The following is a 12,451-nucleotide window of genomic DNA, read 5'->3' as shown; positions in this document are numbered from 1 at the left end:
GCCCGCGGGAGGTGTGCGTGGGGGGGAGGAAGCCCTCACCTTCCACCGCCTGCTCGGCCGCCGCTTCACGAGGGGCGGAGCCCGGCCCAGCTCGGCCTCAGGCTTAAGGTGGCCCCCCACGACCCCTTCCCTCGGGCCCGGCACCCCCAGCGCTGCCCCACCTGGGACTCTCCCGGATTGCTCACTTCCCGGGAGGACCCAGCCTCTGAGCTGTTTGCCGTCTGACGCCTCGGGAGCTGGGCTGTTGGAGAGTCAGGTCCACCTTAAAGCGGGCCTCAGGCAGCCTGATGTTTGTACACAGGGAAAATGTGGAAGTCATTAAAGCTGCAGACACTCACCTGCAGTCCACACGACCCGGGAGCCCAGCCACCAGCTTATTGTAGACCCTCAGAGACTTTCCACGGGTTTCTCCACTCTTTGGGGACCATGCTGGGTGGGGATCCTCTTCTAAGGAGTCCTCTCCCAGTCCCTGGCTGAACTTGAAAGACCGCAGACACCAGGTACAGTCACCGACCTGTGCCTGACACATAGTAGCTAACTATCTGCTGAGGGTTCACAGACATGGAGATAACGACACAAACATCCTATGCCTATGCTAAAGGGGGATCAGCATCTCCAAGGTCCACAATTCCTCCAGACTAGGCACAGAGGACAGTAAAGCCACCCAGGCCCTTGTTCTAGAGAAACAAGACGACATCAGTAACTTCACAGGTGTCACTACCCCTGTGCTATGTCTATTCGCTGAATATATGCACAAACATCCCCATTCTCCCCCCCAAGCATGAATCCAGAGCCCACAGATGCTAGAATGGCAGACAACACACAGACCACCAGGGGATTTAGCTATTCTTTATTGACATGGAGTATAGGGCACCCCCAGTCTCCAGGATGAGGTAGATCCACAATACTTCCAAGTTCAGACCTTTCCTGGGTCCTCCTTCAGTGTGACAGTCCGATTGAAGACAAGCTGGAGGGCAAAAGAAAGATTGAAGGTATAAATGTATAGAGATGTTACATTGAAACTTCTTTTGTAACAACCAGTAGGATGTGGCTCAAAGCAGTAGGGCACTAGTCTTGAGCTGAAGACCTTGGGGACAGCATCCAGGCCCAGAGTTCAAGCCCCACAACCACCAAAAAAAAAAAAAAAAAATTAGAACCAGGGCCGGGAGTTTGGCCTAGTGGTAGAATGCTTGCCTCGCATGCACAAAGACCAGGGTTCAATTCCTCGGTACCACATAGGTGGACAATGCTCAGACCCTGAGTTTAAGCCCCAGGACTGACAAAAAAAAAAAAAAAATCTAGAACCAGCCCAGGCAGGAAAATCTGGGAAACCCACTCTTATCTCTAACTACTAAAAAAGCTAGAAATGGAGTGCTAGCCTTGAGCACAAAAGGTAAGGGACAGCACCCAGACCCTGAGTTGAAGTCCCAGGACTGGCACCAAAAAACAAACAAAATCAAAAAAATACCTAAACCTGCCTTGACTGAAGAGCAGAAAGATAAGGTCCATTAAAAACTTTGTAGGGCTAGGTGAGGTGGCTCATGCCTGTAATCCTAGCTACTCAGAAGGTTGAGATCTGAGGATTGTGGTTCAAAGCCAGCCTGGGCACTAAAGTCTGTGAGATTCGTATCTCCAATGAACACCAGAAAACTGAAAGTGGCTTAGGAATAGGGTGGTAGCCTGGAGTTGAAGAGCTCAGTGCGCAGGCCCAGAGTTCAAACCCCAGGACTAACAAAAAAAAAAAAAAAACTGGGCTGGGAGTTTGGCCTAGTGGTAGAGTGCTTGCCTAGCATGCATGAAGACCAGAGTTCAATTCCTCACCAGCACATACATAGAAAAAGCCGGAAGTGGTGCTGAGGCTCAAGTGGTTGAGCTCTAGCCTTGAGAAAGCCCAAGGACAGTGCTCAGGCCCTGAGCTCATGCCCAGGACTGGCAAAAAAAAAAAAAAAACCCCAAAAAACAAAAAACTTTGTAGGCCTGGGAATGTAGCTTAGTGGTAGAGTGCTGGCCTACCATGCATGAAGCCCTGTGTTCAATTCCCCATTAACAAACAGAAAAGTGGCATTGTAACTCAAGTGGTAGAATGCTAGCCTTAAACAAAAGAAGCAGCCCAGGGACAGTGCCCAGTCCACAGCACTGACCCCCCCCCCAAAAAAAAAGTGCATAAATTTAACCTCTTAATAAACTCCCTTATCAACAGAATGTGAATGCCCCTCCTCACTGGTGAGGATTAAATGGATATAAACAGAATGTTTATTTACACAATAAACAGCACCCCATGACAGCTGCAATAAGAGGAAGTAAAGTCAAGCACCTGTCCTTGGCTGCTATCTGGATCCACAGAGAAGTACCCAAGGCGCTCAAACTGGAACTTGTCGAAAGGCTTTGCCAGGGCCACAGAGCAGTCCACCAACGCTGCCTTCACCACTTGTAGGGATGCCTGTTGGCGAGGAATTCAGGCAGTGATCCAGGTAGGGATAAACCCCTCTCTCCCATTCCATGCCACCTTGGCATACACTTATTCTGTGAGCCTACCGGGTTCACATCACTTAAGAATCCACCAGGCACCTCAACAGGATCTTCAGGGTTCTTGTGCTGGAATCTACAGTCAATAGTGAAAAAAGAAGCAGGACGTGGTGGCTCACGCCTGTCTCAGGAGGCTGAGATCTGAGGATCGCAGTTCAAAGCCAGCCCGGACACTAAAGATTGTGAGACTCTTATCTCCAATGAAGCACTAGAAAACCGTAAGTGGCACTATGGCTCAAGGGGTAGGGTGGTAGCCTTGAGCTGAAGAGCTCAGGGCCAACGCCCAGGTCCAGAGTCCAAGCCCAAGACCAAATTTCCCAGGTGGCAGCTACAGGAGGCAATGCTCATCTGCTCCCCTGTCCATCCCTTCCAGCTCCATTCACTCACAATCGCTCATAGAGGCGAATCTCACACATCAGAGGCTGTGACACCCAGTGAATAAAGGCCTTGGGTTTCTCGCCAGCATCTGCCCGTCTGCAGGTCACCTCTAGGCACTCCACACAGCCAGTGGGACCCTGAAAATGGGGGAGCTTGCACTCAGACTGGGGAGATACCAACGAAATGTGGTGGACAACAACAAATCAATCACGATCCCAGCGCGCATTACGGCGGGAAGGCAGTAGCTGTCTCTCACCTTGACAACCTGCTGCAGCTCAATGACATAGCCTGTGTGTCTCAGACCAACGGGCTGGCCCCACGTTAGGCGCTTATAGCCTGCTTCTGGCTCCTAGAAGTAGCAAGTGGAAGGTATACAAGAGGTTGTATGGGGCAGACAAGGAAGAGGCATTCCGCTATGGCAGATATGAAGCAGGGAGGAGAAGTGACAGAAGGGATGAGGAGATGAAAGGACTCTGGAGGGCTAGGAATGTGGCTTCGTGGTAGAATGCTTGCCTAGCATGCATGTCCCTAGAAGCTCAGGGACAGTGCCCAGGCTCTGAGTTCAAGCCCCACAAATGGTTTTAAAAGGGGAGGAGGGGGAGAACCTCTGGGACCAGACACAGCAACAAATAGGACTTTCTGTCTCTTATTCACCTCCTTGAAGTCAGTCCTCTCGATGAAGACCGTGGATGCAAAAGGAACCTGGTGGAAGCCTTTGCTCTCATCAGCTGGGAAGTTGGGTACCTGGATGTTCAAGGGCTAGATAACAGAAGACACATATCTGAGTTGTGCCAGGCATGTAGAACCCCAAGCCCAGTCACTCACACACACACACACACACACACACACACACACACACACACACACACACACACACACAGATGGAGGCAGGCCTACCTGGACAGCAGGAAAGTTGGTAATGAGAACCTTTAGTGGCTCTAGCACACCCATGGCTCGTGGAGCTGTGTCATTGAGTACTTCACGCACACAGGCTTCCAGGAGATGTGGCTCCATTGTGGTCTGAGCCACTGTCACTCCCACCTGGCAGGAAAAGTTCAGCATGCACAACTGCATGATGAAAACTTTTTTTTTTTTTTTAATCTACCCACCCAGATCCATGGGCTATATGTACCCGGGCACAGAAGTTGTTGATGGCTTCAGGAGGGAAGCCTCGCCGTCGTAAGGCTGTGAGTGTGAAGAGCCGTGGGTCATCCCAGTCTCTATTGATACAAAGATGATGTGAGGGCCGGGAAGGTGGCCTAGTGGTGGAGCCCTGGGTTTGACTCCTTAGTACCACAGACACGGAAAAAGCCAGAAGCGGTGCTGTGGCTCAGTAGCTAGACTGCTACCCTTGAGCAAAAGAAGCTAGGATTACAGGCATGAGCCACTGACACCCGGCTGTCTTTTAGCTTTTTTTTTTGTGTGTGGGTCATGGGGCTTGAACTCTGGGCCTGGACACTGTCCTTGTGCTCTTCAGCTCAAGGCTACCATCCTATCCCTGGGCCTGGGTGCTGTCCCTGAGCTGTTCAACACAAGGCTACAACCCTACCCTTGAGCCACAACTCCACTTCCCATTTTCTAGTGATTCATTGGAGATGAGTCTCAAGTTCTTTCTTTAGTGCCTGGGCTGGCTTTGAACCACCATCCTCAGATCTCAGCCTCCTGAGTAGCCAGGATTACAGAAATGAGCCACTGAGCCTGGATTTGTTTCAGCTTTTTATGCTCAAGGCTAATACTCTACCCGTGAGCCACAGCTCCACTATCAGCTTTTTGGCAGTTAAGTGGACCTAAGAGAATCATGGACTTTCCTGCCTGGGATAACTTCAAACTCTGATCATCAGATCTCAGCCTCTGGAGGAGCTAGAATTAGAGACATGAGCCACTCAGCTACTATCTATTATTACTAGAAACCTCTGGAGAGTCTGCCAGCCATACTTACCGCACAGCACCAGTGGCTACAAGCTGGAGGATCTTCCGCTTAGAAACAACAGCGTAGTGGAGGTTGAGGCGGCCATATTCCCACTGAACAGGACAGTACACATCTAGTGCGTTACATAGCCAGAAGTAGGAGGATCGTCTAGGGTGGTGGAAGAGGAGAGCGAGAATTCACTACCTCTGAGACCACAAGAGAACCTATAGGAAGGGCTGCTGGAATTCCACTGGTCCTACCCACACCCCATGGCCCCAGCCCCCTCACCGAGCCTGGAATTCCTTGGTGCAGAGTGAGTGCGTGATGTGTTCAATGGAGTCACAGAGGCAGTGCGTGTAGTCGTAGGTGGGGTAGATGCACCTGTGGGGTCCAGGTGGCGGGTTCCACAATCGAACTCCTCTACCCTACCACCTCCACCTCCAGCTCCCACACCCCCACTGTCCCCCCGCATCCCTTTGGCCATACACACCATTTGTCCCCTGTGCGGTGATGTGGTGTGTATTTGACTCGATAGGCTACAGGATCCATCTTGCCATCCTCCATTACCAGCTTCATCCGGAGTGTGGCCTCCCCCTCGGAAAACTTGCCCTTGCGCATGGCCTGAAGGTAGCAAGCGCGCAGGCTGTCTCCAAGAACAGGGGAACCCTCATATCCCCAGTAAGTTAGCCCACCCAAACCCAGCTACCCTGTCCAAGATCCCACCTCAAAGAGCAGCAGTGACTCCTCAATGGGTCGATCCCTCCAGGGAGAAGGAACAGTGTTGTGACCTTTCAGTTCCTCCCCTCGCTGGTGACATACATAAGCCTGACCCCTGTGGAAAGGCGGGGTTCTATCAGTGTTCAGCCTGTCCCCCTGACCTGCAGCCTGTTTTGCATCAACATTATGGCTCTGATCTTACCTGTGAATGAGCTCCATGGCCCAGGCATACAGCTGATCAAAATAGTCAGAAGCATACGTCACTTTGTAAGGGGTGTACCCTGGGACCGTATGACACACACAGTGTAAACAATCAGCAACAAAACACTGGATGGCGAGGCTATGATCCAAGGAGAGGCCCACTGCCCCCGGGGCCCTGACCCCCCACAGGCACCATGCTTCTTACCTAGCCAGGTTACCATGTCCGAGATACCGGTGAAGAACTTCGCTTCCTCCTTCTCAGGGTTGGTGTCATCAAAACGCAGGAAACAGATACCATTGTTGGCCTAGGAGAATTGGAGTATCTGTGAGCTCCTGCACAGACATCAGCCTATATATCTAGCTAGCAGAATTCTGTGTCAGAATCTAAAATGCCAGTCCTGAGGTTTGAACTCAAGACCTGGGCACTATCCTTAAGCTTTCAGGGTTAGTCCTCTACCACCTGAGCCACAGCACCACTTCTAGCCTTTTCTGTGTATGTGGGACTGAGGAATCAAACCCAGGGCTTTGTATTCGCTAGGTAGGTACTCTACCAGTAGGCCATATTCGTAGCTCTAAATGTCTTTAAAAACAACAACAACAACAATAATATAAAAAAAACCTTTATTATTATTATAAAGGTGATGCAGGCCAGAGGTTTCTCCATTAGTTCAATGTATTTGTGGCTATTCATCATACGTGTATGGTTCCCCTATGGTCTTTGCCTGCCCATCAGGAACATTATCAGAAGCAAGGATATCTTTCTAGTATCAAGTCATGGAAGTAGCCAATAGTTATCTTGCTTGCCAGAGTCCTGGAGTACTCACCTTAGCATAACCAAAGTTGAAATTGATGGCTTTGGCATGTCCAATGTGCAGAATTCCGTTGGGTTCTGGGGGGAACCGGGTACGTACCTGAGATCATGGTATGGGTAGAGAGAAAATCAAGTCAGAGCTCAGACCATCTTAAAGAAACACATGAGCCAGCTGCTGGTGGCTCACATCTGTCATCTTAGCTACCCAAGAGGCTGAGATCTGAGGATCACAGTTGAAAGCCAGGCATGAAAGTCTATGAGATTCTTATCTCCAATGAAACACCAGAAAACTGGAAGTAGCGCTATGGCTCAGTGGTAGAGTGCTTGCCTCAAGGACAGGCCCAGAGTCCAAGCCCTACAATGGACCGGAAAAAAAAAAGAAGGAAAGAAAGAAAGGAAGAGATGCCCCCTCCCAGAAAGGCCACAGTCATGAGTAAGATATATTACAGAGCTAGCCCAGGTCCTCAACTAAGGGCCTGAGAATGCTAGCTTGCCTGACCACATTCCCACAAACCTGCCCTCCAGTAATGTCCAGATGCTGCTTCAGTAGATCCATGGTGTGGGGGGTGGTCACATAGCCTGGGGTCTTGTAGTTCTCACCTGCCAACATTAGGACAAAAACCAAAGTGAGGCCAGGTTGTCCTTGATCCCAGCACCCTGGATATAGGAACTGATTCCATGAATCAGTCCTCCATAAGGGATACTCACCAGGCTTGTGGAATTTAAGGGCCTCCCCTCGAAGCTGTTCCATCAGAGACAGGGTCTGGCCAACAGCTTCTCCTTCAGGGAAGAAACCAAGAAAAAGTGATCCACCGCATTTAGTCACTCCATATCCAGCCCCAAGAGGTACCTATTGTTAATATCCTGCGCCATCCAGGGCAGGTAAGTGTATGAGTTTCTTAGCTCCAATGACCCACCAGAAAACTGGAAGTGGCACTGTGGCTCAAAAGTAGTAGAGCACTAGCCTTGAGCAAAAGAGCTCAGGGACAAAGCTAGTCCCTTAGTCCCTGAGTTCAAGACCTATGACTGACACCTCTACCCCCTGCCCTCCCCCCAGGCAAAAACAAATCTCTGTCTTGGGGCAAAGTATTGAATAGGCTAAAGACCTTAGGAAACCATAGTGTAAGGCCCCTTCAAAGAGAATCCCCATTAGTCAAGAACTGAAAGCAACAACTTAGGCTTCTCACCATTCTCCATATCCTTTGCTTTCCTCCGATCTGTTTCTTCTGGTTTTGTCTTTGCTGCCTAAGAGAGACATTGAAATTGCACCAGAATCTCATCTGGACAAGGTCAGAGATTCTATTCCCCAGTTTGAAGTCTCATCCTGCCCCACCTCACCACCAACAAAACTGGGTGGATGATGTCCAATCTCACCTTAGGCTTCTTCTCCAAATCAGCCTCTACTTTAGGACCTAAAAGATGGAGGACCTAAGCAGAGACAAGAGTTAGGAAGGTATAGAACTATCCTCATTCAAGGATTCCCGATTGGCCCTGAACTCACTCACTCAAGAACTTTGTGGCCTATCAGTACTAACTGGAAAAACCCACCTAGCTTATCCTCGATCAACTCCACACGCCGCTGGCCTAAAATGCATTCTCTTTCCTAAGGATCCATACTGTTCCCAAGTAACAAGGACTGCTATTTACTGAGAATTGTGGTCCTAACATCAAGACAAGCACTCTGCCTCAGCTATTATCCTCCTGTGATTCTATCCTGATTCTATTTACAGTCATTCCTGTTTGAGGGATGATTCTATTGAGATTCCAAGTTAAAGGATTTATCACAAATTAGGAAAAGCCTACCGTGAAAAATCAAGTGTTGACCACCTCTGAGCTGGGTTCCACAATCTACCATCAGAACAGTCTTCCCCTGCCCCCACTTTATCCCTCAGTGGATTCCAGGCCCTACCATGCCAAGGTCTTTGCCAGTTTCAGCTCAGGGAGGTTGCCTACCTGCATGTCTACTTCATTCTTGATCATTTTGCCATCTGCCCACTTGAGTGTAGCCCGGGCCTCTCCTAAAAGAATGGACACAAGAAGCTGCAAAAGGCAAAAGAGGACACTCTTTCCTCTCCACTCAAAGCAAACATCTTAGCTGACCGCAAGAATCTAAGCCTGTAACTAGATACTCATTCATGGCTCATGCCTGTAATCCTTGCTACTCAGGAGGCTGAGATCTGAGGATCACTGTTCAAAGCCAGCTCAGGCAAGAAAGACCATAAGACTTATCTTCAAGGAACCACCAAAAACTGGAAGTAGTGCTGTGAGTCAAAGTGGTAAAGCATTAGCCTTGAGCTGAAGACCTTAAGGATAGTGCCCGGGCCCAGAGTTTAAGCCCCACAAGGAACAAACAAAAGAATCCAAGCCTATTATGACCCAGGAATATATTTTTATATGCTTCTGCTCATTCCCCTACATTCTCACGCATGATCAATGAAAACAACACATTTTCCCTTCCCCAGGCTCTGCTCACCCATCAGCAATCCCATGTTGAAACGGTAACGTTCAGCTATGAGCTGGGGCCGGTGCCTATTTATGGTGACCTCTACCTGCAGAAAACCAAAAAGATAAGGTTCAGGAGATACTCTTTATACACATTTCTAAGGACCCATTCCCTCACCCCAAGTCTTCCTGGATAAAGAAGCTGAACCACTCCTTTCCAGGGCCAGAACGAGGGAGACACCTGATGCCTGGAAAAAAACTTACAGCCTCCTCAATCTGCTCTGGGGTCACTAGGACACCCACACCACATTCCTGCTCAAACTCCACAGTGTCGATGGGGTCCACAGGATGACTTCGTACATACTCAAGGGCAGCTAAGAAAGGAGAGGCAAGGGCTTTAAGGCATCTCAGCTCCACGAGGTGGGTAGTGTCCTAATCCATTCAAACTTCAAGTTCAGTTTGGCCTCGCCCACTGGATAGGAGCCCTAAGGCCATCGGAAGTCACGGATTCAAAGGGAAGGTCCTCAATGTGAATTCCCTTAGTAGTGTCAGCAGACTGCCACACCCCCCTCCCCACACGGAGCCCCTGTGCCTATCCAGAACTAGGTGTTCAAAAAGAAAGTGGAGGACTTGGGAAAGGAGAAAAACAAAACAAAACAGGCCAGATGTCAGTCTTGGCTGAAGGGAAGGATTGGAGCAATACAGACAGGGGTCTTACCGCTCAGTTGCAATTCTGTGTGGATCTTCTTACTGGCTATGTAGTTCACGAGAAAAGAAAGACGCTGAGTGTCCTTGAGTCGGGAAGCCAAGCCATACAGTAGAGTGCCGGTAGTCTTGTCGATGGTGGAGCCCAAAGTCTGGTGTGCCTGAAGTCAAAGGGGTGGGATGGGGCTCAGGTTGCCATCTGGCCCTGGCCCCATGGCTGCTCTGGGGGATTGAACCAGCATCCAGGGCCAGGCCAGGGGAGCACGCTCACCTGGGTCGCCGCCTCCCGCAGCTGCGCGCTCAGAGCCGTGTTCTTCAGCGTCTCTCGAGCCTTGTTTTCGCTCAGGCCGAGGCCCGTGAAAAGCGTAAGAGAGTCAGGAACCGCCATGGCTGGGACACCGGAAACCAAAGGAAAGCCGGACTGAAGCTGCGCCAGGATAGTCGCCCCCGCTGACCAATAAGAACACGAAGCCTCCAGGGAGAGCCAATAGGAACCGTCCTCTGCCGGAGGGGGCGGGACCCTCAGCTGATCGAGGCCATGTAAGGGACTGAGCCGAACGACCAGGCCTTGTAGGTCGCGTTCTTCCGTCTTCGTGGTCCCGGTCCTGGGGCAATTTAAAGAGATAGGTTCTTCGGGGAATCTGTCTCGGTCCTAGAAAGGAAAATGTAAGTACAGAGGCAGGTGAAGACGCGGATGTGGCCTTCTCCTCTGCGACTTTTCTCGTTTGACTCTAGGAATCCGACCCAGTGCTCTGGGATGGGGGGGGGGTGAGGGGGGGTGGAGGAAAGAGGGGAGTGTCGCAAATTTAAATTCCAGTCGCGCGTTTTTGACGTCACGGCTTCTGAGTTGTCATGGAAACCGGGAAAGGGAACCTTTTGATTGAATTCCGGGGAGATCTCCGGTCCAAACTTCTGCTGGGACCGGGGGGGAGTGGGGGGTGGGGGTGGGGGAGGCACGGAATGGACAATCCAGAAAGCACAGAGATCCAGCATGTCTTAGGGGCACACGGGGACACACTCGACCTCGAGGAAGGAAGAGTTTGAGCCAACGAGGGACCTCTCAAATTCTGTCTGTGTTTTTTCTTTCTGCTCTCATTCCAAATCCCCTGCTGCGCGGTACCTGTTGATCCCAGCCATTTCCCCAGGCTGAAGCAGGAGGATGAATTGGAGACCAGACTGGGTAACATGAGTGATACCTTGTCACAAGTAAATAAAATCTTTTGCCACGATTGCCAGAGCATTCCCATGTCACCAAAAAGAAAAGGCCAATCAGAAGAAGGACTTTGAGGTTGGGACAGAGAAGAGGTAGTTATCGTGGTGACTGGTTTACATAAATGCCTCCCCTAAGTTTTTTTTTCTGAACTTCTAGAATCAGCAGGATAGAAAAAGAACAGAATGGTCTTCAGTAGAAGGTGGTAAGATGGTGAGGAAATCTCAAATGTGGGCCTGGAGCTCAGGCTCTGGAAATTTTTTTGTTTTTCTTTGTTTTGTGGTGGTGAGGCTTGAATTCAGGGCCTAGCCACAGTTATTGAGCTCTCTTGCTCAAGGCTAGCGATTTACGACTTTGAGCCACAGGTTGTCTAATCCTGGGGAACCTTAATCCTTAGATGTCAGCCTCCTGAGTAGCTATGATTACAGGCTTGAGCCACCAGTCTCTGGCTTTTGAGAAGGTTTTTATGTCATCCATACTTCCTGATCTAGGATTGGACAGAAGTGTGAGTAGGCCATTAACTCATCCTATATCTTGCTTGTGCTCCTACTCCAACAACCCAAGTTTTAAATGGGTTTAAACCTGGTTTCACATGAGTACATGCTAGCTTCTGCCCAGAGCCAAATACTGCATTAAATATCCAGATCCAATCCTGTGTTCTGGGACTTCCTGCTTCTCCATAGTTCTTGGCCCATAGTCCCAGATTGATGCCCAGTGTCAAAATGGATTGGATTAGGACCAGGAATGTGGCTTAGTGGTAAAGTGCTTGCCTAGCATCCACAAAGCCCTGGGTTGTGGGTTTGATTCCTTGGTACCACATGCACAGAAAAAGCCGGAATTGGCACTGTGGCTCAAGTGGTAAAGCTCTAGCCATGAGTTAAAAGAAACTCAAGGACAGTGCTCAGGCCCAGAGTTCAAGCCCCAAGACTTGGGAGATGGGAGGAGCGGAAAAAGGAAGAATGGATTGGATGGTAAAGGCCTGGTATAGCTGGGCAGTAGCTCACACCTGTAATCCCACCTACTCAGGAGGTTAAGATATGAGGATCAGCAGTTCAAAGGCAGCCTGGAGTACTAAAGAACGTGGGACTCTTATCTCCAAAAATGGAATTCAGGTTGTGGCTCAGGGGTAGGGCAGTAGCCTGGAGCTGAAGAGCTCAGGGACAGAGCCCAGGCCCAGAGGTCAAGCCCCAAGACCCAGTAAATAAATAAGATAAAATAAAGGCCAAGTACAGGATTAATGATAGTTTGAGTGCTAAGACAGAGTCACAGCTCTTACAGTCCTCTGCCAATCCCTGCAACTAGAGTGCTATTCAGCACAATGTGCCCACGATGAGCAGAGGGTAATACAGGATGCTTGCTTGCTACCTCCACTGATCTCTCAGTACTACTAATCCTTGGTGCCACTCAAGGATTCATTGAAGCATAATCATCAAATCCTGCAGGTCTTGGTTCACTGGGTATCACTGGGTTCCGAGCCTGCAGTCCCTTCCTTGGTTCTCGTCATATGGGTCCTAGAGCACCCATGTAAGAGGAAGATGCAGTTGCTCCACTG

General features: G+C 49.9%; 1 protein-coding gene across 1 annotated transcript; it reads right to left on the bottom strand.

The window, feature by feature from the left end:
- Positions 1 to 835: 835 nt before the first annotated feature.
- Qars1 (glutaminyl-tRNA synthetase 1) lies at positions 836 to 10,307 on the bottom strand. Its single transcript, XM_090323702.1, has 24 exons — positions 9,961 to 10,307; positions 9,703 to 9,850; positions 9,249 to 9,358; positions 9,016 to 9,091; positions 8,496 to 8,560; positions 7,917 to 7,970; positions 7,730 to 7,787; positions 7,251 to 7,322; positions 7,057 to 7,142; positions 6,556 to 6,642; positions 5,937 to 6,036; positions 5,733 to 5,811; positions 5,537 to 5,645; positions 5,304 to 5,434; positions 5,102 to 5,194; positions 4,844 to 4,981; positions 4,037 to 4,124; positions 3,802 to 3,945; positions 3,559 to 3,663; positions 3,161 to 3,253; positions 2,914 to 3,041; positions 2,536 to 2,602; positions 2,315 to 2,440; positions 836 to 967 (listed from the first exon to the last, which is right to left on the bottom strand). The coding sequence occupies exons 1-24, from the start codon at positions 10,075 to 10,077 to the stop codon at positions 917 to 919; spliced, it is 2,325 nt and encodes a 774-aa protein (XP_090179828.1). The 5' UTR covers positions 10,078 to 10,307; the 3' UTR covers positions 836 to 916.
- Between the last annotated feature and the right edge of the window lie 2,144 nt (positions 10,308 to 12,451).

Source organism: Megascapheus bottae, chromosome 32, assembly GCF_031878675.1.
Source record: "Megascapheus bottae isolate mThoBot1 chromosome 32, mThoBot2.hap1, whole genome shotgun sequence".
Classification (NCBI taxonomy): Eukaryota; Metazoa; Chordata; class Mammalia; order Rodentia; family Geomyidae; genus Megascapheus; species Megascapheus bottae.
This window is presented reverse-complemented; position numbering and strand designations above follow the sequence as displayed.